Genomic DNA, 25442 nt, shown 5'->3' on the forward strand with positions numbered 1-25442 from the left:
AGGGTGGTTAGCTTTCAGGGAAGTAGAGTGAACCAAGGGGCGGGGGGTTTCATCAAGGAGAAACAAACAGAACTTTCACACCGAGCCTGGCCAGTCATGAAACTGGCTTTCAAAGCTTCTCTGATGCGCACCGCACCCTCCTGTGCTCTTCTAACCGCCCTGGTGTCTGGCTGTGCGTAACCAGCAGCCAGGTGATTTGCCTCAACCTCCCACCCCGCCATAAATGTCTTCCCCTTACTCTCACAGATATTGTGGAGTGCACAGCAAGCAGTAATAACAGTGGGAATATTTGTTTTGCTGAGGGCTAACCGAGTCAGTAAACTGCGCCATCGCACTTTTAAATGTCCAAATGCACATTCTACCACCATTCTGCACTTGCTCAGCCTGTAGTTGAACAGCTCCTGACTATTCTCCAGGCTGCCTATGTATGGCCGCATGAGCCACGGCATTAAGGGGTAAGTTGAGTCCCCAAGGATAACTATAGGCATTTCAACACCCCAAACGGTTATTTTCTGGTCTGGAAAGAAAGTCCCTTCCTGCAGCTTTTGAAACAGACCAGAGTTCCTGAAGACGCGAGCGTCATGTACTTTTCCCGGCCATCCCACGTTGATGTTGGTGAAACGTCCCTTGTGATCCACCAGTGCTTGCAGCACTATTGAAAAGTACCCCTTGCGGTTTATGTACTCGCTGGCTTGGTGCTCCGGTGCCAAGATAGGGATATGGGTTCCATCTATGGCCCCACCACAGTTAGGGAATCCCATTGCAGCAAAGGCATCCACTATGACCTGCACATTTCCCAGGGTCACTACCCTTGATATCAGCAGATCTTTGATTGTGTTGGCTACTTGCATCACAGCAGCCCCCACAGTAGACTTGCCCACTCCAAATTGATTCCCGATTGACAGGTAGCTGTCTGGCGTTGCAAGCTTCCACAGGGCTATTGCCACTCGCTTCTCAACTGTGAGGACTGCTCTCATCTTGGTATTCTTGTGCCTCAGGGCAGGGGAAAGCAAGTCACAAAGTTCCATGAAAGTGCCCTTATGCATGCGAAAGTTTCGCAGCCACTGGAAATCGTCCCAGACCTGCAACACTATGCGGTCCCACCAGTCTGTGCACTGCCAGTAGGACTCAGTCGCCATGAGATGAAACAAGGGAAATGACCTGGCTGAGTCACTCCCATGTTTGCCCAGGCGCCCGGTTAAAAGAGTACCCAGGACTACGTCGACGACGGCTACCAGTCATACTGCACTGTTTGCTGCCAAAAGGCAATAAACTGCTGCTGTGTAGCAATGCAGTACCACGTCCACCAGCACCCAGGAGACATACGGTGATGGTTAGCTGAGCAGGCTCCATGCTTGCCGTGGTATGGCGTCTGCACAGGTAACTTGAGAAAAAAGGAGCAAAACGATTGTCTGCCCTTGCTTTTACGGAGGGAGGGAGGGAACGGGGGCCTGACGATATGTACCCAGAACCACCCGCAACAATGTTTTAGCCCCATCAGGCACTGGGATTTCTACCCAGAATTCAAATGGGCGGTGGAGACTGCGGGAACTGTGGGATAGCTACCCACAGTGCAAAGCTCCGGAAGTCGACGGTTGCTTCAGTACTGTGGACACAGTCCGCTGATTACATGCACTTAGAGCATTTGTGTGGGGACACACACACTCGACTGTATAAAAACGCTTTCTACAAAACTGACTTCTATAAATTGGACCTAATTTCGTAGTGTAGACATACCCTAAGAATGTTTAGAATTCATAATGGGATGTTTTAATTTGTACCCAGTAGCACCTCCATCAGAGGTTGAGGGACATGCTACCTTAAGCTCAGACATTTTTTAGACCTCTGGTAAAAGCAAATGAATTTCTTTGCTTTTATTGGCTTAAGTTTCACCCTTTATGTTATGTCAATTTAGATTTTTTTTTCTTTTTAACATGACCCTTTTTCTCTTTCATGGTGTATGCCATATTATTTGAAATAGATTGAAATGTAAGGCTGCCTTCTCCATTGACTTTCCCCACTATGACTGGCTGAAGGCCACACCACGATTTATAATTTATTTTGTGATCACTGTGATCACCATCACTGATTTTGTGTGTATGTTCTGTCTAGACTGAGGAAGGGCAGAAAGTCGCTCAGCCTAAATCTTCTCAGGCGCTGTCAAAGAAAGATATCCTTACGCGTATACAAGAAGTATTGACTGCTCGCTTTCACACCATTGCACAAGAGTTCAAAGATATTGATTGTGAGGAAGTTAATACAATATCAAAAGAGGACTTCCGGGGTATTTGCAACCGTCACTTTCTGCTTCTGACAGATGAACAAGTAAGAAAAGTATTGATTATTTAAGTGTACAACTAACTAAATTGGCATAGAGTATAGGGATGTGCTTACACATGCTAGTGTGTATATGCAAGTAATCTGATATTTTTGGTGCAAAACAAAAAGAATTGGAGAATTTCATGAATATTTATTGCTGCAAATATGAGGGATTGCTTTTTCAATATTATCTAAGTATGTATGTGAACTACAATAATTGCAAGCTTCCTAAAGGTAAGCAGTACATGGTGCATCCTACACTAGTGTACCAGCAGAATACATTCAAATTTCAGTTGCACAAATCTTTAGGTACACTCTTAGGCCTACAGTCCTGATGAGGATTCTCTCTGTCTTTGTTGCATAGCCGTTTATTTCTGGTACCTCAACATAGATTTCCACTGGTTAAATTCTGTTCTCAGATACACAGTGCAGCTTTCGTTGAAGTAGGTGGGAATTGCACTCATGTAGCTGAAAGCAGAACTTGGTCCTATGGGTCCAATTTTGCCCTAAAATATATGGTCACAACTCCTATTGACTTAAGTGGAAGTTACACCCATTTATATGAAAGGAAAATTTAGCTCCAAGTCTACTTTTTTCTCTTGTATCTTCTGACCAGTTGTAAAGCTTTCTATGTGCCAGATCCTGCAAGCCAGGTTGGAAGTCAAAACAGCTTGGTCTAAGGGTCAGATTCTCAGCTGATGTAAAGAGGCATAGCTCCAGTGAAGTCAATGGAGCTAGATGGGTTTACACCAGCTGAGGATCTGGCTGTAAGTGTTTTATTCAAAGGACTTTATTAGGTCTAGACTATACACTGGTGCACAAGATGGGAGAGGATGCAAGAAGTCCTCCATCCTTGTGCCCTGTGCAGTATCTGGATACAGTAGTAGTCTTTATATCTCCCTGAGCCAAGGACTTCAAGTCCAGGTGTACTGCTGTTCCCACATCAGCCATCATACGGGTTAGCTGAATTGACTTTGTCATGCAGAGACAGAGATTACATCCTCTGCAAGGGTGGCATAACGGCCTTGCTTTCCAAGGGACACTGAATACATTGAATCTGTCTGAGCCACAAGGACTCCAAGAGTTTCTGTTCGAGTGGCAAGTTTCTGCCCTGATCCCTAGCAAAATCTGCACACAATTTGACTGAAGAGCTTATCCCATCTTGATTCCATTAAATTCCTGTACTTCCATATCAACAGAGAAATCTGTAAAAGTCCCTTTATCATTTGTGATTTTTGTTTACCATCAGGTGTTTTCCTCTTGGCCACTGTATTTTCCAACATTTGCTTGACTGCTTCAGTGAATATTTTTTCAGGTGCAAGATGTGCTTTTGATAGCCCCTGATTCAGAACTGTATTCCATAGGACCATGTGCTGCACTGATTTACTGTTGCCAAGGTAACTACAGTTCACCCACTTCATAGACAGCTGTGTTCCTTGCAATTTTTCAGTTCTCTGACTCTTCATATTCACATATGTTGAATAACCATATTTCTTGTTCTTGAGAATGACTCCAGAGTATTCAGATTACTTCTGTAGGCACTGGCTAAGAGATCAGCTCCTAGAGGGAACTGTGGAAATTCATCCATGATGTCTGGCAGTGGTACACAATGACTCCTTCATTTTCTTTATTGGAGTCTTCATAAGTGTCTTCTGTCATTTACTTGTGTTAATAACTTTACTGTCTGACTGAGCTTCCAGAGGAAGCTTAACCAGCATCAGTCAGCAAGCTGGTGGCTTTGGTTTCCATGCTCCCTTTAGCATCCTAAAAATAAATTCAAAGCAGGGAGAAAACTAACAATCGGGGGAAGGCAAATAAAAGTTGAAAGTCTTCGAATACCAAGACTTATTGGCACAGTTCAGCAGCTCCATTCTAACCTCTTTTGGATGGACACTGCTGCAGATTCTTCTTTGGATTGTACAGATGTTCCCCATGAAATGATAAGTGATTTCTAAACAGAAAACCATCCAGTTACTGGCCATGTTCCGGGTCATACAGGTCGCTGAGCCTGTGTTTTCAGTGACATCTGGTCAAGGGTCTTGATCTGGATTCCTTGCAGATGCGGTATGCTGCTATGTCTGATCTTCAGTCCCCTCAGCTGAGGAGCATTGGCTGAGGTGTAGTGTGAGGTTTTGCTCTGGGTTTCTTCTGCTTGGGGTGCCCTTGGTTCCTTGGTTCTCTGAAGTTGAAACTGGTGCTCTTTATCCTCCTGTCATGCAGCATGAAGGTACTGCAGGTACTTGCAGTTTTCTGTTGCTGCTTCTTTCAGACTGATTGATTGTTTTCTTATACTGTTGATCTATCTCTATCCATCTGTTGTCTCTTGTTATAGACTTTAGATTGTAAACTCTTTGGGACAGGGACTGTCTTTTTGTTCTGTGTTTGTCCAGTGCCTAGCACAATGGGATCCTGAGCCATGACTGGGGCTCCCAGGCATTACGATAACACAAATAATAAATAACAGAGGCAGGCATAAGAGTTAGTTGCTGGCTGGTTGCTAAGCAACTAATCTTCTTTCTCAGCAGCTGTTTGGTCTCTCATCCTCCTGGGGCAAAGGAAGTGACAGTGGTTTGGGGCTTCTCTCTAGGAAATTTCTTCCACTGCTCAGCTACATTTCTAAAGTTCCCACTGGATCAGCTGCAGCCTCAGTGGAGCTTTTTATGCCCTGACTGCAGCTTGAATTTGGCAAGAATGGCTCTTATTAGCCTGCAGTGCTGAGACAATGGAATCCAGCCCCTCACCCTCCTCCCAGATTCTGTATCTGCTAAACCAAATGTGGATAGTGCTGCAGCTTCCTTGGCTGGAGTTATTGTTATTCTGTCAGAATGGGATTTCTGCCCCAAAGGCAGGGTGGATAGAAAAATAGAAGGCAACCTGAGTTGAGATTTCAGCAGCTCAGCAGCTGTCCAACCTTCCTGTTTCACAAGAGCAGCCATGTCATGATGCGACACCCTGAAAAAACGTGGATCCTCCAGACTATAAAGAATTCCTCACTGCTTTCCACAAAATGTCCTGAGTGACTTTTTTTCATAGCAGATACATCTGTGGATTTCCAAGTCCCTGCATTTCACAGCTGGACTCCAAACTGTGGCCAAGACTGTGGCCCTGTGGCATAAATTTGATCTAGTTGGTACTATTGAAGTCTAGTGGGATAACTTGGATGATTGGAATGTTAAAATAATGGTTATAACCTATTTAGGAAGGATTGAGTGGGCAAAATGAGAGGAGGAGTGGCTCTTTATGTCAACAATGGCATTACCTGTTTCCATGTCACTGGTAACTCAGAAGAAATTGTCTTAAATGCTTATGGATTAATGTCCTACAGATAAAGCACAAGATGGCTGTGAGTTGGTGTCTGCTACAGACCACCAGATGACACTAGGAAACAGGATAACTGACTTCTCATGCACTTATCTATAATGTATAGTGAAAAAAGCTGTGTGAACTTGTCAGGTAGAGTAACATATGCTAGAGGTTTCAGGCCTGCTGTACTAAAACATCCTTGGAGTTTCTAAATGTTATAGATGACAATTTCCTAACTCAAAAAGGGGGGATTCTATATTAAATCTTGTCTTGACAGATAAAGAGGAACTGATCACAGAACTAAAAATTAATGATAGGTTAAGAATGAGTGATCACGACTTGATCATACTTATAATGTGCAAACAGAATAAAGTCCAGATCAGAACTATCTCTACTTGGTGCTTTAAATGGTCCAATTTCACAAAGCTGAAAACAATCGTGAGCCAAATCAGCTGGGAGGAAGAATTTAAACAGAAAAATGTGAATGATAAGAGGGAATTGTTTAAGGACATTTTACTAGATGCTCCAAAAGCCACAATCCAACAGTGGAGGAAATAATATATTATAAATGAAAGAAAGGGGAAGTTGATAGTAATGAACATAAATCAGAAGCTAGGAATTATAGAAAATTGAAAAGGAAAGCAAAGGGACACAAGGAGATATATCTGTGGCCAACAGAGTTGATGACACTAAGACGGTTTATAAGAATATTAGGGACAAAAAGAATCCCAACTATGGTATTGGTCCTTAATAGATGGAAATGGTAGAATGATCAGTAATAATGCAGAAAAGGCAGAAGTGTTGAATAAATATTTCTCTTCTGTATGTGAGGGGAAAACAACAACAGATGATATAGTCATATCATATGAGAACACTTTTTATTCCATCTCAGGAGGATGTTAAACAGCAGGTTACTAGCGTTAGACATTTTTGAATCAGCAGTTAACTATCATCCAGAAAACAATCATTGGAACAATGGGGAAGACTGGAAGAAACCTAATATTCTGCCAGTATTTAAAAAGTATAAATGGGATGACCTGGGTAATTATAGGTAAGACTACAGTTTAGTCACAGAGGTCGTGGAAGTCACAGAATCTGTGACTTCCGACGACCTCCGAGACTTCAGCCTGTGACGATCAGGAGCCTGGGAGGTTCCCCTGCTGCCCATGGGGGCAGAGAGCTGCAGGTACCATAGGCGGTGGGGGTACCCTACAGCTCCTGGCTACTGTGGGTGGCAGGGGAACCCCCAACCTTCTGGCTGCTGCAGGTGGCAGGGGAACTCCCAAGCTCCCTGCAGCCACAGGTGCTAGGAGAACCCCCACGTTCCGGCCACTGTGGGCCCCCAGAGCTGTAGGAGGTACCCAGCAGCTCCTGGCCACTGCAGCTGGTGGGGGGATCCCTTGGAGCTGTGGGCAGCAGAGGTATCCTTCAGCCCCCAGCTGCTGCAGGCGGTGGGGACCCCCCACAGCTCCTAGCTGCAGTATAGCTGCCCTGCAGATCCCAATTTTGTCACAGATATTTTTAGTAAAAGTCACGGACCGATCACAGCTCCTGTGAATTTTTCTTTATTGCCCTGACCTGTCCATGACTTTTACTAAAAATATCTGTGACAAAACCTTAGCATTAATTATAGGCCTGTGAGTCTGACATTGATCCTGGGCAGGATAATGAAGCAGCTGATACAAGACTGAATTAATAAAGAATTAAAGGAGGGTAATATAATTAATGCCAATCAATATGGGTTTATGGGAAATACATTCTGTGAAACAACTTGTAATATCAAGTTTGGATGACAAAAGTAATAGTGTTGATGTAATACTTAGATTTCGGTGAGGCATTTGACTGAGCTCTGGACAACGTTTTGATTTAAAAAAAACTAGAATGATATAAAATTAATATGACTTATGAAATGAGCCTGAAACATCAACCCCAGAGGAAAGTCCTGACAGAAAACCCCAAATACTTCTTCATTCCCAGTAAAACACTCAACATGACAGCTAAAGAATGGGCCTAAAACCAGACCCTAGGTTGGGAGGGAGAATGGGCAGTGCCCAGTATCAAGGTATGAAGTATTTCACTTTCCCTTTTTAGGAGCAAAAAGCCTCCCCTCTCCAGCTGAAGAGACCTCCAGCTTGGATTCCATAATCTTTAGAGTAAAAAAGCAGTCAAGGGGGAGTGGGAGTGTTTTACGGCTAAAAAGGCTCAATAAGCAGATGACAAAATAAAAATATTGTGATGGAAATTCTGCCATCCATAAAACTAGCAGAGTGGGCCTGATTCTCATTTACACAAAGGCCCCTTTATACTGCCAGATATTATGTAAGAAAGAATCAAGTTCTGTCTCTTCAGGTGATATTTTAATATTGAAAGGCCCTGCAAAGGCATGCTTATATATATATATATCTATATGACATTGCCATGGCAGATCTTTCCAATCTGTATACAGCAATCTCTGCTCCTAATAGAAGACCCTGCTGTTAAGGCTGTTATTGCTCAAAGTCTTTACTCAAGTGTTACTAATGGTCATAGCCAAGATAGGGACACAAAGGAAGTTACCTTTATCCCTTTCTGGATGATGCCCAATTTTTAATTACTATTAGAAAGGCTCAGCTGGAATCTGTGTAACAGTATAGATGGAGTATTTCATATTAAAAATAAGTTTCATGTGGTCTGATCATTCTTCATGAGGCAATGGAAAAATCAAGACTCTGTTGTCATGGACCTTTTTGTAAAAGGTTAGCCATGGTGCTCTTGACAAATTTCAGTCAGGTATTTATAGTGTACCTACCTAAAACTCTCTCCCTCCTTTTCTACAGTTTCCATTGTATGAACATTCTTCTTCTCTTCTTGAACTCAACTGTTGCCATATGCCATCCCAAAAGTGGCTGTAATATTTAATGTTTGTAAAGCACTGCTAAAAAAAGATTAAGTGAAGAGCAGTTTAAGGTTCACAATTTGATTATATTTAGAAAAAAAAATCAGAAATGAAGGCCTTAAAAGGAGTGCTACTGCCTACTGAAGCATGGTTTAGTGTGACTCATTTGACTGTGAAGTGTGATACCCTTACTTACATTGATTAGTGGTTTATACCATGAGTAGTCCCATTTAAGTCAACAGAACTACTTGTGGCATAAAGTACTATTCAGTGTGGATAAGTTTATTGCAGTCTGGTCCTTAGAATTCTGTATGTTGCCATTGGGCCAGATTCTTTATTATTATTTGATTGTGGTAGTACCTAGGAGCCTTAGTCATGGATTAGACCCGATTGGGCTCATAGCTTGGGGTCTGATCAGAGAACAAAAACAGCCCTGCCACAAAGAGCTTGCAATCTGAGTATAAGACAAGAGACAACAGATGAATACAGATAGACCAGAGAATACAAGGAAACAATGAAATGGTATTGGTCAGCATGCAAGGCAGTGTTATCAGCATACCAGCAGCTCATTTTTTTTTTTTGGTCAGCATCACAGAAATGGAAAGTTTTAAGGATAGTTTTGCAGCTGTTTATGGGGAGCTCCTTAATATATGGGGCAGCACAAGAGAAATCACAAGGTGCCTGTTTGAAAATTTAACAAATGGACTATGGATGTTGACATAATGGGTCTATCAAAGGCAGGTGTGATGTCTCAATAGTGAATGAGAGATGATTGGGGGGGTGAAGGGCCTTCAAAGTGAAGACAAATAGCTTTTGTTTGGTATGATAGAAAAGACAGAACCAGTGGGAAGATGCAAAGTGACAGGCTAGGAACATGACCTTTGCAGCAGCATTCTGAATGAATATGAGCAGGGCAAGATTTCATTGGTCGATGCCAGGGAGAAGTTTGTTGCAGTAATCAAGGGGTGAGATGGACAAGAGTGTGCATGGATGGATAGGAAAGGCTATCTGTTAGAGATGATATGCAGAGAGAATCTGCAAGATGTAGATATAGCCTGGATGCAAGGATCTAGAGAGAGGTCCAAGTCAAAGATGGCACCCAGGTTGTGGGCCTCAGTGACTGGCAGGATAATGGTGTTATCCAGGGTGATCAGGAAAGGAGATGGGGGAGTCTATGAGGTGAAAGATCAAGAGTTCCGTTTTAGCTATGTTGAGCCTGATCTGATGGCTAGACATTCATGAGGACTTGTGAGATGACAGGCTGAAATTTTAGTTTTGACAGAAATAGACAAGTCTGGAATAGAGAGGTAGTTCAACTAACTTACTTTACTAGTAATCCCATTGAAATCAATGGGACCATTCATGCAGTGAGGTGCTATTCAGCATGAATAATAAGGTTCAGGGGTGCTGGAATAATTGGTATAGTGGTGGTGCTGAGAGCCACTGAACCAAATTGTAAACCCTGTATATGATGGAAACTACTTCAAGGTGGGGGGTGCAATAGCACCCCTAGTTCCAGGACCTATGATAAGGGTACCAGAATCTGGCCCCATCTCTTCTGAAATAATACTGTCTATTACACTGATGCAGTTCATGACACTGTATTTTACCTATATAAGGCTGTAAAATGCTGTAAAGTTTCCTACAGCATTCATTTAAGTTTTGCGATGAGACATTTTTGCCCTCAGAGTGAAACAAAATTGTTGATGCAAATACAATAACTGAAAAATCTGAACAGCCTGTTGAGATGTTAGTAGAATTGAGGTGCACCTGATAGAATGAGAAACTTGCTTCATCAAGGATGCAGGTGCACCATGCATTTGATTTATATTTTCTGTTAAAGCATTCTTATATACTGTTGCGCAGTCACTGTGTCTAATCAGAAGGTTTAATGGTCTTAAACAGCTCACTAAGGGTCCAGTTCAATTAAAAAATGTCCTACAGAAATCCCTTTTTCATTGTTTTCCCAGACTTACACTGACTTCTACAGAGAAACTGTAAATTTTTTTATTAAATTGGGCCGTAGGATTCCTGTCATTCCAAGTCATTCTCATTTTCCTTTCAACATTTTCTGTAACAGTCTTAGTATGTAATATACTTTTCCAGCTAGCATTTACAAAAATGGTCTTTTGCTTCTCCATTAGTTTGAAAACCTCTGGAATACAGTGCCTGCTGATGCCAATGGAAAACTGAAGTACTGTGATTTTTTGAAGAAGTTCAACTCCGAAGTAGTGACAATGCCATCAGATACTCCAACCATGAACAACGCTGCTTGTTCCTCCAAGCCCGCTACTCCTGCTGAGCCTGGGTCACGGTTACCTTCTCAGCCTTCACGTCCCAAGACAGCATCTTCTCCATTAGGTCAAGTAAAAGTAGGTGTTTGATCACTTAAGCACTTTTCTCGGTTTTCACTTTTCTTGTTTATTAAGGGCCTGATCCAATACCCAATAGAAGTAAATGAAAATATTCCCATTGACTTCACTGGGCATCAGATCAGGTCCAAATGTCTGTTGAGAAAAGCTTTGGCACTTTGCAGAGAATTTGGGATGATAAAAAAAAAAGGGACTTGATCCTCAGTAGGTATAAACTGTGTAGCTCAATTGAAACCAATGGCGTTATGCTGTTTATACCTGCTGAGGATCTTGGCCGTTGTCCTACTAACTCACAAATTAGTCCTATTGTAAATAAATACCTGTTATTTAACATAGGACAGTCACCTTTGTGGGAACAAAGTAAAAAGGCCCAGCCATAAAAGCTCAGCTGCTGAAAAAGCAACATAAAAAATGTAAGATTTTTACCAGTAGGTCACCAGCCCAAGCTAGTATTGACCAAAAGTTATTACCCCTTGATAGCTGCTAGACAGTCTCTAGGAAATGTATTGGTGGTCTGAGTCCAGTTTTCGGTAAATGTTTACCTGGGTCACAAAATCTACCATCATAATTGGCAGCCTTCTCTTCAGACTCAGCACAGAGGCCAAAGACTGAATGGACTGAGGGACTAACCTGGCCCCATCTCCCATTTTGGTTAAAAGCACCTTGACAGGGCAATGTAGGGGAGCTTTTCCAGCTTTCCAGGACTGCAGTCTCCCGGAATATCTCTCCGGCATCTCTTCCAAGCACTAACATTCATAGAAGATTATGAAAATCTTAAAAGGAGAAAGAATGAAAGAGTTAGCCAATATTCCTCCTGACAGTTTGAATCTCTTGGCTGTATATTCTTCTAGTCAGCAACTTATAAATTCTTCAGTGCTTGGAAAAATTATTCATATTACTGCAGACCATACTTAGATGGTTAGCTGTTGAAAAAACACTAGCCACCTGAATAGACTTAAAGATGCAACAGACTTCCCACAATTGGCAAGTCTAAAAGCAGTGGCCAGTTATGAACTTGATTATCTGTAAGTTGTTCCATTGGAGAGGCCTGATAGTTGGTCATATGCTGCATTTACGACCAAGGGATTGATCCAATTCTCACTGAAGTCAACGGAACTTTCCTCATTAGCTTATGAGCTGGACCCAGAAAGATCATAGAAGAGGAGCACAGGCCCCCCCAAAATGCACATCTCTTGAACACCCCCAGGTCAACCTCATCACCACTCATCTCCCTAGAAGTGCCGTTGTGGCTGTGCATAAAATCGATGTGGGGATCATGGCCAAGATTTATGACGTAAGCCTGAGATATGCAAGAATACACAGTAAAGACCTAGTGAATATTGCATTATACTCTGACTCCCTTCACAAATGTCAGTGCAGCTCTCACCATACTGCTAAAGGCTGAGGGCTCACGAGCCCATGCTTAATCCCTCCTTATTCTCAGAATGAATCATAAATTCTGCTGAATAAGGAACCTACTACAAAGAATAACTGTTCTCCTTCTCCTGGTCACACCCTCTTCTGCTTCTGAAGAGAGCTCCCCTGTGGCGATCTGTGAAGGGAAAGAGATGGTTTGAGAATATACAGGGAACATACTCTGCACCCTTCCAATCCTTTTCTCTTGTAATGGGGCTTTACTTTTCCTCTCCATGCTGCCTAAAGGGAGGGGAATATATGACCATATTTTAGGTAGGCTTGGCAGAATTCAGGGTTTTTTTTTATAATTTTGACATAATATTGATGTTTATTTTTAAGCATTTTTGACATCTATTAATTTAGATTTTCATAGTTGCAGGAAATTACAAGGAGAACATACAAACGGGGGGCAGACAGCAGTTATTTAATGACAGTAGATATTGAGATTAAGTCAGTTTTATAACCATTAAAACACAAATTGTCAACACTACATGTCGAAATCTACAAAATAAGTATTCCTATATCAAACTGTATTAAATTCTTAAGCAGTATTTTTCTTACTTTGCCTGTCTGTAAATTTCAGTTATAATCTATAAAATATTTTTGTTGGGTTATGTGTATATGGTGAAATTGTTGTTTACTTGACATTTACTGATAAAAATCAAATACTTTCAAGCCTAATTATAAGGTTCTTTCACTTATTGTTAAAATTTATAGTAAGCAAATTAGTATACTTGCTTTAAATTGTCACTATCGAAGAACTTGTGCATCAATCTATTAATTGTGAGATTGACATCAAATGACATTTTTAAAACAAATATATCTGCCAGTTAAGGAACAATAGGTTCAAGGGGGAATATATACAACTGAGCTATGAGTTAAGCAGACTCAAGAAATTACAAACAGAAAAACACTCGGTAGATTCAAGGTAGATCAATTTCCAGCCTACTAATATGTTCCTCCAAGTAGAAGCATTTTTTCTTTAATGCTGACACAAATCAGATCATAAATAAGGATGCTGCAAACAGTGAGATCTGCTAAAGTTATGAAGCACTAGAGCTGGGATTTCTTTTAGTGTTTTGTCTATATAAAGTTTCAAATTTGCCTGTTACTTTAGACTCCAATGTCCAGCCGGCCTCGTACTGCAATGGCATGGTCCCCACCTTTACTGAACTGCGAACCAATAGAAAATAAAATAAGAAAGATCATTCAACATTCCTGGAGAGAAATACTGAAAGACTGTAGAGAGAAGGATATTGACCGGCTAGGAGAAATCTCAACATCCGATTTCTTAGGTTTGTTGCCATCTGAAAATTGCGTTACCTCATGTTAAAATGTGCTCCAGTTTTTTTCTAGGTGCCAATCTATGGGAAAACCCTGCTCTTAGCAAGTGGTATCAGCTGCATGAGTGATCCAGGTTCTATTATGCTATTGTAATGCAGAATTGCTCAAGTGAGGTTTGAGGGAATGCACTGCTAGGCAGACTTCGCTGCTCATTTGAAAGGGAGAGCATGGTTTTAGGTGGTGTTTGTAACACAGCATAGCATATGTACTGGAAGACTGGCCACACTCACCAGCAGAATATTCCCTTGTGGAGCTGGGGAGCGATAGTAAGTACAGGCCCCGGATATTTTCCCTAGCGCTCCCTCAAGTGGTCCTCTTGAAGTCAATGACAAGACTTTTATATATTTCAATGGGAGCAGAATTTCATTCTTAGATAGGTATGCTGCTCTTCTGCTCTGAAGTCGTGGGAGGACAATTCTCTGTGCCCTCTTTCCCCAATCAGGGTATCTGCATGGACAGGACAGACTTTTGGCCTAATTAATAGCATATAGATTCGTATACCATTTGTATAGGAACAGTTACAGCTCAACTAATATTGAGCTTATTTCTTGCGTTGTCTTTAAAGTTTTATCACTTACCTGTTATCCTGCTAAATGTGAATTGTTTCCTCCACTCCTATGTATAGCAGGATCCAGATAATGCATTTATGTGACAGTCACTGGAACTGGTGGCTTGTCAACATATACCTAATAACTAGTCAATCCAATTTTTGTTTTAAAACAAAAGTCACCTATTTGCAAGGATGGCAAATTGACTATCATTTGTTATTTCTTTGTTTCTTTCAGCCATTGCAGAGAAGTTCAGTTTGGATTTAAGTAAAGAAGAGATTAGCCAAATAGCAACAAAATATGACATTAAGAACAATGACAAATTTGCATACTGCGACTTTCTCCAAAGCTGTGTCCTATTAATGAAACCACAAGAAAGTTCATTGCTACAAAGGATGAGCATTCAGAAGCCACGAATATCGGTACATTCAGGGGTTTGTCTAGCTGTTTGTGGACAGTTTCTGATGCAGAAAACAGAGTATTTTAGGGCCTGAGCCTGTAGTCATTGTATGCATAGAATCCTAGTGACTTTCCATGGAGTCCAGTGACTTCAGTTGATTTATTTTAGTCAGAGCATCTCCAGAATCAGGCCCTATGTGTCCGGTTCATAGTACAATATAGATACAGTTTGATTAATTATCAGCAATTGACCATATCTATAAACTTTAAAAAATATGTTGAGAGGTATAAGAAAGGCCTAGAGGAAGATAGTTTGGGCTGATGAGTTTCAGGGTTAGATTCTGTCTGAAGGCAACAGAAAGTGTGGGGGTGGACGGTCAGGAAGCTGGTTACTCCCCGAGTCTCTGCTTCAGCCCCAGCCCAGCCCAGCCAGAGAGCAGCTGTAATCTGTGCCTCTTGTCAATGGTCTTTTAAGGACAATCTGCCAGCTGGGGATAGCTAGTGTGCATTGTACTCTTCATGACCTTCATCCCTGCCACCAGCACACATGCTTCCAGCATGCCCCTTGTACCAGATACAGGGAAGAGAGATGCATAGAACCTAGCTGTTCCCAGCTGGGCATCCCCAGCAGGAATGTTACAGGCAGATTAACCTGCAATGGCATCCCCAGGCATATCTGGCTTCATAGGAACTATCAATCATTCATTATCAGTATGGAAATTAAGGCAAAATCATCAGGTTTTGCTTCAGACAGTTTCAGATTTTTCACATGAAATTCCCTTTATGCACAGATTTGATACTGTGAAATTCTGTCTCAGAGCTTGGGATGGAAAGAGCCATAATTTGAGCCCTTGTCTAGTATCATTTTCTGTTAATCATTTAAGTATAATGAAGTGCCCATCCCATGTTCTGGACACCTTTACATAAAGTAATTTTCACAATAACATTTTTATAAGAGATTGCTCCACTGTATACAAATTCATACCAATAGGCATAATAAAAATAAAATAAAACCCTTTGCATGACAGGAGCAATAATAAAAATACCCTATGGCTCTCACCCCTCTCCTTTTCTCAAAAGCCAAATAAAGTTTGCAGGCAACACAGAGATTCAGGAATCGTAAATAATGAAGAGGACAGGTCAATAATAGTGACCTGAATTGGTTGGTAAACTGGGCTTTAGCAAACAATTGAGTTTTTTAATATGGCTAAATGTAAAAGTATACATTAAGGAACAATTTAAGAATGTAGGCCATATTTTCAAGATGGGGGACACTTCCTCAAAAGCAGTTATTCTGAAAAAGATTTGGGGGGGGGTGGATAATCAGTTGAAAATGAACTCTCAGTGCAATGCTATGGCCGAAAGGACTAATGCAATCCTTGGATGCATACACTGTGGAATATCAAGTAGGAGTAAAAGAGGTAAAATGACCTTGCATTTGGCACTGATGTGACCACTGCTAGAATACTGTGTCCAGGTGTGGTGTTCACAATTCCAGAAGCATATTGATACATTGGAGAGGGTTCAGAGAAAAGCCATGAGAATGATTAAAGGACTAGGAAACATGCCTTATAATGATAGATTCAAGGAGATCACTTTATTTAGTTTAACAAAGATGAACCTACATGAGAAATAAATATTTGATAATAGGCTCATCAGTCTAGCTGCGAAAGGTATGACACCATCCAATGGCTGCAAGTTGAAGCTATACACTTCAGACTGGAAAGAAGGTGTACATTTTTAAGTGATGATAGTGCATAGATTTTGCCACAGAATGGGATGGGGTCAGTTTCAACAGCAAGGTTAACAGCAATTTCCCCGCATTAGCCATTGGCACAATTTACCAACAATTGTGGTGGATACTGCATCACTGGCCATTTTAAAATCAACTGTGGATTTAAAAATAAAAATAAAATATGGTCTAATTCAAAAGGAATTATCTACTGCCTGTTATACAGGAGATCAGACAGATGATCACCATGGTCCCTTCTGGCCTTGGAATCTATGAGAAGCTGGGCCTTTAGCTTCCATGGAGACATGCAGACACTGAGCTATAGAGAACAGTCTGGGTCCCTATAGCCAGGGTGAAGGGCTCTCTTTATACTGTAAAAGGTCCACAGGGGCCCTCATAATAGTTGACATAAATTTACATTAGGCAGCTGAGTTAGTCATGATTGGACAGCAAATCCTTCCTTAGCTCTAGACTTCCTGAGATTAAGGTGAATTTCACCCTTGGTGCTCAAGGCATTGCATCAGTTGTACAGTGCAATCTGTGTACTCACTGCATGCTGTGGTAGAACTGGAGTTTCCAGTACCTTGTGCAGCATGCATGAAGCAACTGTGGTCTCCAACCCAGTGCACTGGCTGGAATAACAGCTGGGTGGAGGGCAAACAGCAGCCCCTACAAAAGTCAAAAACTACTTCCCCCAAAACAACAAGAGGCAATAAATACTCCCCCAGTTATTCCAATACTAGATTTTGACTGTCCTGCCCCAGCTATTCCAACTATAGAACTGTTCAGAACCTGGTTACAAGAAATATTATATAATGGGGCAAGTATTCTTTTTTACCCTCCTACTGTTCTTGGCTGATGAATTTAGCCACCTTCAGGCAAAATTTGAATATGAAAACTTGCAACCTGAACAGTGAATTTTCCAAAGAGTTATAAGTAATTGAAAACAGAGGCTTGAAAGGGGAGCAGTTGTGTGACTTTAATTGCTGCTTCTCTGTAACATGTATAAAAGCACCAAGGCCTTTGTTTATATATATATCTGATAAAGAATTACATTAATTTTACAAACACATACAAATTTTGGGCTTTAGTAGTGCTTAAGTGTTTCAACTTCACTTGCTGAAGAATATTAAAAGGTGAAGAGTATCTAATAACATTTATTCTGCCCCAGTCAAGGGTACAGTCAGTCTTTGCTACAATCAGAATTTCACTGTAACACCTTTACATTTCAGCATATGACTGCACTCATCTACCATGCTCTTTATATTAACAAATGCCCATCTTTCTCCTCCACCCGCCCCACTTTGCTAGAGGAGTCCTGGACCACAGAGCCTGACATTTTTCAATGCAATGCTAAGAATTCAACCCCAGATCTTGCACTGCTGGAGATCGATGAGACGAACATTTAAATCCTATGATGAAAGTGGGAGCGGGCTGTTAAGTGTTCAGGATTTCAGGCAGGTAAATTGCATTTACTAATCTAAAACTGAAAACCAAAGTCTCTAAATAACCTTACTGAAACAGTTTCCAAAATCATGTCAACTATACATTTGCAGATTTGCTGTGATATTAATGCTGAGTACTAATAATAATGGCAATCACCCTCTTTCCAATGCATATGCAAGCACATGACTTTTCACACCAGAACTGAGAAAAGTGTTCTTCACAAGCTCAAGAGGGAGGGAGGGAAGCAGGTTGATGAAGAGAAATCCTTTCTATCACACCTCTCTGTAGCCACTACTACAGCCTCAGGCTTCCAGTGACTCACAAGCTGGTATGTTCTTATGAAGGGGGGAGTAGCCTTGTGTACTCCTCCTTATCATAAGACAGCCCAGCTGGAGTACCATCCTGTTGCAGGCCACAGTTTGACAGGTACACCTGTCTCAGTTTCCCCTTCAAGTCCCCCACAAATAGTCCAGAGAGTCTTCTTTAGTGCAAATAGCCCTTGTGGGTTAGTTTATTACTGAAGAAAACTCCACACACATAATCCCAACACAGTAAACCAAGCTATACATTAAATATGGCATCAGGACTCCTCAGCATACCCTAGCACAGCCCTCTCTGGCCCTGGGGCTTCAGTTCTCTGGCTCCAAGAGCCTTTAAGTTTCACCCTCTACTGCTCTTAGCCTTCATCCCTCTCCAGCCTTCCCAGGCTCAGGACAGACAGCTAGGTAGCCCCTCCACTGGCTTCCTAGACCTCAGCCCTGGTCAGGTCACCTAGCACTGACTCTACCTGTCTTGAAAGTCAGCAGGTTAGTCTCTCCAGTAGCTTCCTAATAATTCCTTCCTCCTTCCCAAGAGGTCCTACTGAGAGTCTTCTATTCACTAGAGCTTTTCTAGAAACTACCACTCTCCAACTTCTCCTATCTACCTCTTACTCACTGGGTTTCTCACTGATCTTTTATTGCTCTCAGGTGCTGCCACACTCCTTTCATTGGCCAAACTGGGAGCACCTGTTCTGGCACAAGGCCACTGGATCTGCTTCACTTATAGGGACCAGATAGCCTTGTATAGGTGGAATTACTCTATCCCCTCTTTCTGTCCCTGTCCTTGCTTGTGGAACACAGATCTGTGGTACATAGGGATATGTATCCTCTGCATGGGCTTCTTAGATCCAGCACCTCACCAAACAGCAGAACCACACCAATTTCAGTGTCTGCAAGGCTGCTCCCCACCTTCATTGCCTTGTAGCACTGTGAGGCCAGGGATTAGTGCTGTACTCCTGGATTCACGCTGCTGGGGAGTTTGATTGTTGCTTAGCATACATTTTACTTCTTGTTTCAAGATTCTTGACATTTCTGTAAATAGAAATCAAACTCATAATACGAACTATGGGAACTACCTCCATCTCCAGTCATGTTGCAAGGATTAAAAAAAAAAGATGCATGAAGCTGTTTAACACTGAGTCCAAATGAGATACCACTGACCTTCTCCACCTGCTGTCTTTGCCACTTAAAACATCTGGTAAAATAATGAGTCAGTCCTCAACTGCACCAGGTAGTTAGCCATCATTCAGCTCCCCACTTCCTGAGGCTGCCAGGAGCCAAAACATCCCCAGATGTAACTTAAAGCAAACTGAAGACTTAAGCACAGAGGTCCCATAGAAATTGTTCTAATGGGCTAGGATCAGTTAGAGCAAGGTGTGGTCCAGCCTTACCACATATATGTTCTTCAGACATGCCACTACATGAAGGTTGGGGAGCAAGATACATAGAGCAGTATCAGCTTTAGGCCTGAGGTTTCCCCTGGATGAGAGTAGCTTTCTGGTTGCTTTGTACTATCTCAGGAGTATGTAGTTACTGGAATAGGGGTGAGGATCTGGCCCACTGTATTTTTTAAAAATTTTGTGTAATGTCAAGTTTGTCAAGCATTTGGTAATAACTTTTTAACTCAGGCTGCTTTATCTCAAGCAATTTATTTACATGAAGAGAAAAATGAAACCACTCCATTTCTGTGATAGGATCTATTAGGGAAGTTAATTTTTCCCCTGCAATACTTAAGTGCTACTCTTAAAAAGTTTTCCTTAAGGTATTATAGACAAAAAATAAATGTGTTGCATAACAGACTGTGCTTGGCAAGTATTTGGCTTCAGCTGCTCCTTAGATTCCAGTTGATTTCATGACGTCAAGAATTAAGTGCAGCATAAGCCACAGAAGTGCATTTATATGTATTAAACGATACGCATTGAACCAGGCAATGTTTTGTTAAGACAGTCAAATAAACCCCCCCAAAGAAGGGAGAAATCAGAAATGAGGTTACTGTGAGGTGTGATTGAAGTGAGATGTTGTAGGATAAAAGAAGTGAGCAGAGAGATATTTGGATAACTTACAGTAGGGAAAAGCTCTCTGCTCTCAGCAGTCTCTTAGTTATCAAGGCTGGGAGATATATGAAAGGGAGGAGTGAACAGACTGATCACTTTTGATACCAGTGCTCTGCATAAGCACTGAAGTAGACACACATACATATATGTGGCTACTGTAATACCAGTACTATAGTGATTTCAGATACTGGCTTGGCTCAGACTTATCTGAGTTTCGCATAGAATCAGTGGCAACCAGTAAAGTACAAAAGGAGTTACTCAGATCAGAAGATGTCAGGTGCTGGGGGAGATCCTGCTGGACAACAAACTATTGCAGAGCCAGTGGTCAGCACCTCCAGATATCCTGCAGGATGTATGCTTTAGAAGCATCTTAAACTAGAAGTAATACTAAGAAATAAACAACTCATTAGCCTTGGTGTCAAAGGCATTAAGGGCCAGTTTTTTAAAGGTATTTAGGTGTCTAAAGATGCAGATAGATGCCTAGTTGGATTTTCAAATCACCTAGGCACCTAACAATCATTGAACTCAATGGGTATTGGGCACCTAAGTTCTTCTGAAAATCCCATTGTACACCTGTCTGCGCTTTAGGCAGCTCCATACCTTTAAAAATCTGGCCCTTAATGTCTGTCACATCAGGTACCACCTGGTCAGTAGTGCTCTCATTTAAGTTTAAGGAAAGAACTCTTAATGTTGCTCTTAGGAGAATTAAGGCACTGAGTGCCCCTTTAGAAATGCATATCACCACATACATAAGAGTTCTCACAGGTGGAGCTATATTGGACTGGATTGTTCCTTCTGCTTCTTCTGGTTCAGGGGACCCAGATCCCCTAAGGAGGGAGCAAAGGAGGGAGAAGCCACAGCTGGTTAGCATCATCTCCTGCTCATGTGGAAACACTCTTGTGGGTGTATTATGCAATTCAATCTCCACCTGTGGTGAGAAAGTGGATAGACTGCTAGCTATTCTCAATGGCACCATCATCTGGATCCCTGCAGAACATCTGAGAACAATTGCTGCTGGAGCCAACGTACAATAAATCACTACCCAAGGGAAGGATTCAGGAGCAGCCGCCAGGGTAGCTATGCTGGCACAGGAAAATTCTGGTCTTCACAGATTTTTATGAAATTCAAGACCATGCGGCTGAACCCTCAGGCAGTTTTGCAAAGGATTTAAGAGAGACTTGCATGGTGCATTGACCTGTACGAGCCCTGTGCCCAGCATTGACTTTCACCCTTGGCTCCTAACTTCACGTGAGCAAGGTGGGTGTTAGGAAACTGTAGAATCCCCATCACTGGAGGTTTTTAAGTACAGACAAACACCTGTCAGGGATGTCTAGGCATAATTGACCTGAGCCCAGGGGGATGGAATAGATGACTTCTTGAGGTTCCTTCCAGCCCTACCTCTCTATGATTTTATGACATTGTGTGTATTTTGCAGGTGCTGCGTCAGTATCACATCAACCTGACTGAGGAAGAGTTTTTTCACATTTTGGAATGTTATGATAAATCATTATCTTCAAAAATTTCCTATAATGATTTCCTCCGGGCATTCCTGCAGTAGGAAATGGAAGGTGTCATCAAATGCAAGAAACTATAGATAACAGAGCTAATGACTGATTTATAATTTCTGATTTCTAATTAATAAATTAACCAACTACAGCCTTTTTTGCATCAGCAATGTCAAAATACTTACAATTCTGACAAATACAGTGGCCACAGGTTGTAGAGGAAATCTACATGGCAGAACTATTAATAGTCACATAATCCATTTATCTGAGAAAAATGATACCACTTAAAGTTGTTATAGTAATGATTCTTAAGACCTTATAGGCATCTGCAAAAGAAATACATTTAAGAAAATCTTTTTTATAATTAGAGTTTTATTAATTAAACCCCCTTTTTTAATTTCAGTAAAAAGGTTTGAAAGGCCTACTATTCACTTTTATAAGATAATAGAAATAATACATTTGGAAAATTATATTATCCTTCATTATTAGAAAATTGTCTGTTTTACAATCTGTCTCCCCCCCCCCACTTGGTTATGCAGTGACATATTTATATCTCCAGTAGCTTTATATGTTGACATGGAACAGCTACTCTACTCTGAACAGATACACTAGCTGTGCCTTGACGTGTCATCTTTTTCCACTGAAACCTTTCTCCATAATTTTCCCATATTATAACATACAAATGGAAATTAAAAATAAAATTAGAAAAAGCTAATTCGCTATTCACTATTGTATTTGTCACTGCAAATGTGGAAGTGTATTACCACTAACTTGTGTCTCCTCATATTAACCTTGAGGTTTATTTTTATGGAATAACTATAAACTATGGGTATTTTTATAATATATAGTACACTGAAAGTAAAAAATCCAGTTAGATTTCTTGGTTTCGCAAAAGTGAATAGTATGAGCACCTATTAGAAAATTATGGGAAAAGGTTTAAATGGAAAAAGATAACACGTCAAGACACAGCTAGTGTGTCTATGGTATATGTAGATTTTAAAAGTGAAATTAAAAGACGGCCAATCTCTTTGGTAAGCAATGAGCTTATGATCAGCAGGTTCTGTTTTCTGGGCTTCTACCAAGACTCACATGGGTCCATTCTCTCAGTAACCATTAGGTCAGTACCTCTCTTTGTGGCATCTTGGATGTGTTCTCTGCCGCCCTGTCCTTTTCACTGATTTACTTAAGAGCTCTATGTCACCACAATATGTGGTTTCTTTCCATGTTTCTTTGCTTTCCTTCAAAAAAAAAGTTATTTTTTAAAAAAGGGAAAGAAACATCTCAAAGAACAAGTTCTACATTTATAAGTGAGTCTCTTCACAGTCATTGTCTAGAAAGTGATCTGTGGTAGGCTGTTTGAATGAAGGCATAAAAGATACAAACATGGTAAAAATACCTAACATTTTTAATGCATTTACAGCAACATCTTAAAAGTAAAGTAGCATCAAAGATTTCAATACAAAGCAGAGTAACTACTAACTGGGGATAATGCACATCCAAACAATTTCTCTTTCTTATTGCTGGTGAACTTGCCAGCCATTACTATGGGTCTGATCCGAAGACCGTTGAAGGCAGCTGAAAAATTCCCACTGACTTTAATGGGCTTTGAAACAGGCCTTATCTGAGGAAATACTTACTCTCATTTGAAACTTCAAAGAAGATGTTTGGTGGATTTTAAATGAAAAGTGTTAGAGACTTGGGGTTGTTTGGCTTCAGTGATTTTGGTTCTTGATCTCTAATATCAATATGATCTGTATCATATTGTTTATCATACACACTTCAGGAACACTTGTTATATATACACAAGGAATTATACTTGAAAATTGATACACTTGAAATAGTAACACAAAGGATACTTTGTTATATTTTCTTTGAAAAGTATTTGCCACATATAAATCCATAAAAAGAAAAGGAGTACTTGTGGCACCTTAGAGACTAACAAATTTATTTGAGCATAAGCTTTTGTGAGATTTTATTTTATTTTTATTTTATGCTCAAATAAATTTGTTAGTCTCTAAGGTGCCACAAGTACTCCTTTTTTCTTTTTGCGAATACAGACTAACACGGTTGCTACTCTGAAACATAAATTCATACATCAGAACTGCATTTAGTGCTTAGGCATATGACTAGAATGATGTAAGGGATTCTCTTCTACCAACCCAATGTGCAAAAGTTCCAAGTTCCATTTACAGGTAATTTATACGGATTCACATAAATAAAAGAATCTAAAATCCATTTCACCTTTTTATGTTTAATTTTATTCTGAAAACTGCTCTCAAGACATTCCTTTTTATGAATATTTTCCACACTTAATGTACCACAGTCAATGAAATTCAAATGCAATATATACCCATACTGAGTTCTGTTATTTCTATGTTGTTTGCAGTTGTAAAAGAATTAATTTTCACCAAATTTACTATTTGGAATATACCTAAACAAAGTATAATAAAAATCAAAACTTGGCATAATTCTTTTGGAAGTAGGGATGTTTCTTTATTGATATCTTACTAATAAGAAAAGAAAAAAAACGAGAAGTTCAGTATGTTTTCTTTCGAGTTCCTATGATGGGAGTGTGATAATTTGGTCCGATTTTAAGATCAAAAACATATGAACACCTCCATCTCTCTGCTACATTATGGCATGCAGCGCAGCTACTGTGATTCATGTCGGAGACAGGATTCATCTCCTTGCTTCCAATCATCTCAGGATCTCTGTTTGGGAGAAATGGCTCTGGGAGGGGGGCATCTCAGGATTTCTTGACACTTTATGCCAGTATATTTTTCATTAGTGCTACTGGCAGGAAAATCAGACTCAACAACTCCAAAGGGATTAAAGAACAATCTTTTTGCTGTAAAAACAAATCAAATCATGCTGGTTTTTTTAGTGAGTTCTTAAAGGCATGGATGGCATTTGCCAACTGTTTATCCAACCTCAAAAACAAACTGAATTTCCATTGCCAGCATTTTGAAATAATCTGGGTAAACTGCTACATACATAAATTTTGCAATAGAAGAGGGTTTGCTTTCTTTGGTTTTTTTTGCAACTGTTATCAGTAAACAACGGTCAGCCATTCAGCAATGATTGGCTGGTACCAATTCCATTTGTTTTCGCTAAGAGATAGATAATGTCAATGGAATTGAACATTATCCTGTGATAATGGTCTCCTGCTGCTACATGTAAATGCTGAGGCAAAGCTGAAGTAGTTATGAAAATAAATGTCAAGGCGAAGCTCAGAAATATATTTTCAAAGCAGAAGACATTGATCCTGTGCCTGCTACAATAGCTTTACTCCTTTTATGCCATCGGCTATCACTCTAACAGCACCAGTATTGGCCTGATAATGCTACACCGATTGCTCCCAGTGCTATTATTGACCTGCCGTATTGACTTACCAAGATATGTTTCAGCCAGCCAGAGTAGCTTGTCCATTGTAATGAGTTTTTTTAAAGTATACTCCTCTATAAAATATAAAGTAGTTTGTAGGCTGAAGTTTTAGGGCTTGAGTCTGACTGTAGCAGTGCCTTAGATGCTCTTCTAAGGCACAATTCCCTCTGTTCCTCTCTTGCTCCTCGGTGGATAGGAACTTGTGATAGCCTATACCAATAGTCAACTACCACCTCCTGCCCTGCTCTCTGTGGTGCACCACTCACTCTCATGAGTGTTTGGAAGGTATGGAGCAAAGGCTCCACCCATTCTCTTCTCTTCTCCTCCCCTCCCCTCCCAGTTTTCCTTCTCTAGTGAGGGAATAAGCAGGTGAGTATCTGCATTTACACCCACCCAGGTAATCTGCATAGGCATGGTAAGGTTCT

General features: G+C 40.8%; 1 protein-coding gene across 1 annotated transcript in view; it reads left to right on the forward strand.

The window, feature by feature from the left end:
* The window catches only part of EFCAB6 (EF-hand calcium binding domain 6), a 162777-nt gene extending 139216 nt beyond the window's left edge, over positions 1 to 23561 (forward strand). Inside the window, exons 26-31 of the mRNA XM_043515658.1 lie at positions 2113 to 2325; positions 10642 to 10869; positions 13403 to 13580; positions 14415 to 14599; positions 17620 to 17769; positions 21564 to 23561. Of these exons, the coding sequence (XP_043371593.1) occupies positions 2113 to 2325; positions 10642 to 10869; positions 13403 to 13580; positions 14415 to 14599; positions 17620 to 17769; positions 21564 to 21686 (1077 nt within the window). The 3' untranslated portion in view covers positions 21687 to 23561. The remainder of the gene's footprint in view (positions 1 to 2112; positions 2326 to 10641; positions 10870 to 13402; positions 13581 to 14414; positions 14600 to 17619; positions 17770 to 21563) is intronic.
* The last annotated feature ends 1881 nt before the right edge of the window (positions 23562 to 25442 follow it).

Source organism: Dermochelys coriacea, chromosome 1 (genome assembly GCF_009764565.3).
Source record: "Dermochelys coriacea isolate rDerCor1 chromosome 1, rDerCor1.pri.v4, whole genome shotgun sequence".
NCBI classification, from domain to species: domain Eukaryota; kingdom Metazoa; phylum Chordata; order Testudines; family Dermochelyidae; genus Dermochelys; species Dermochelys coriacea.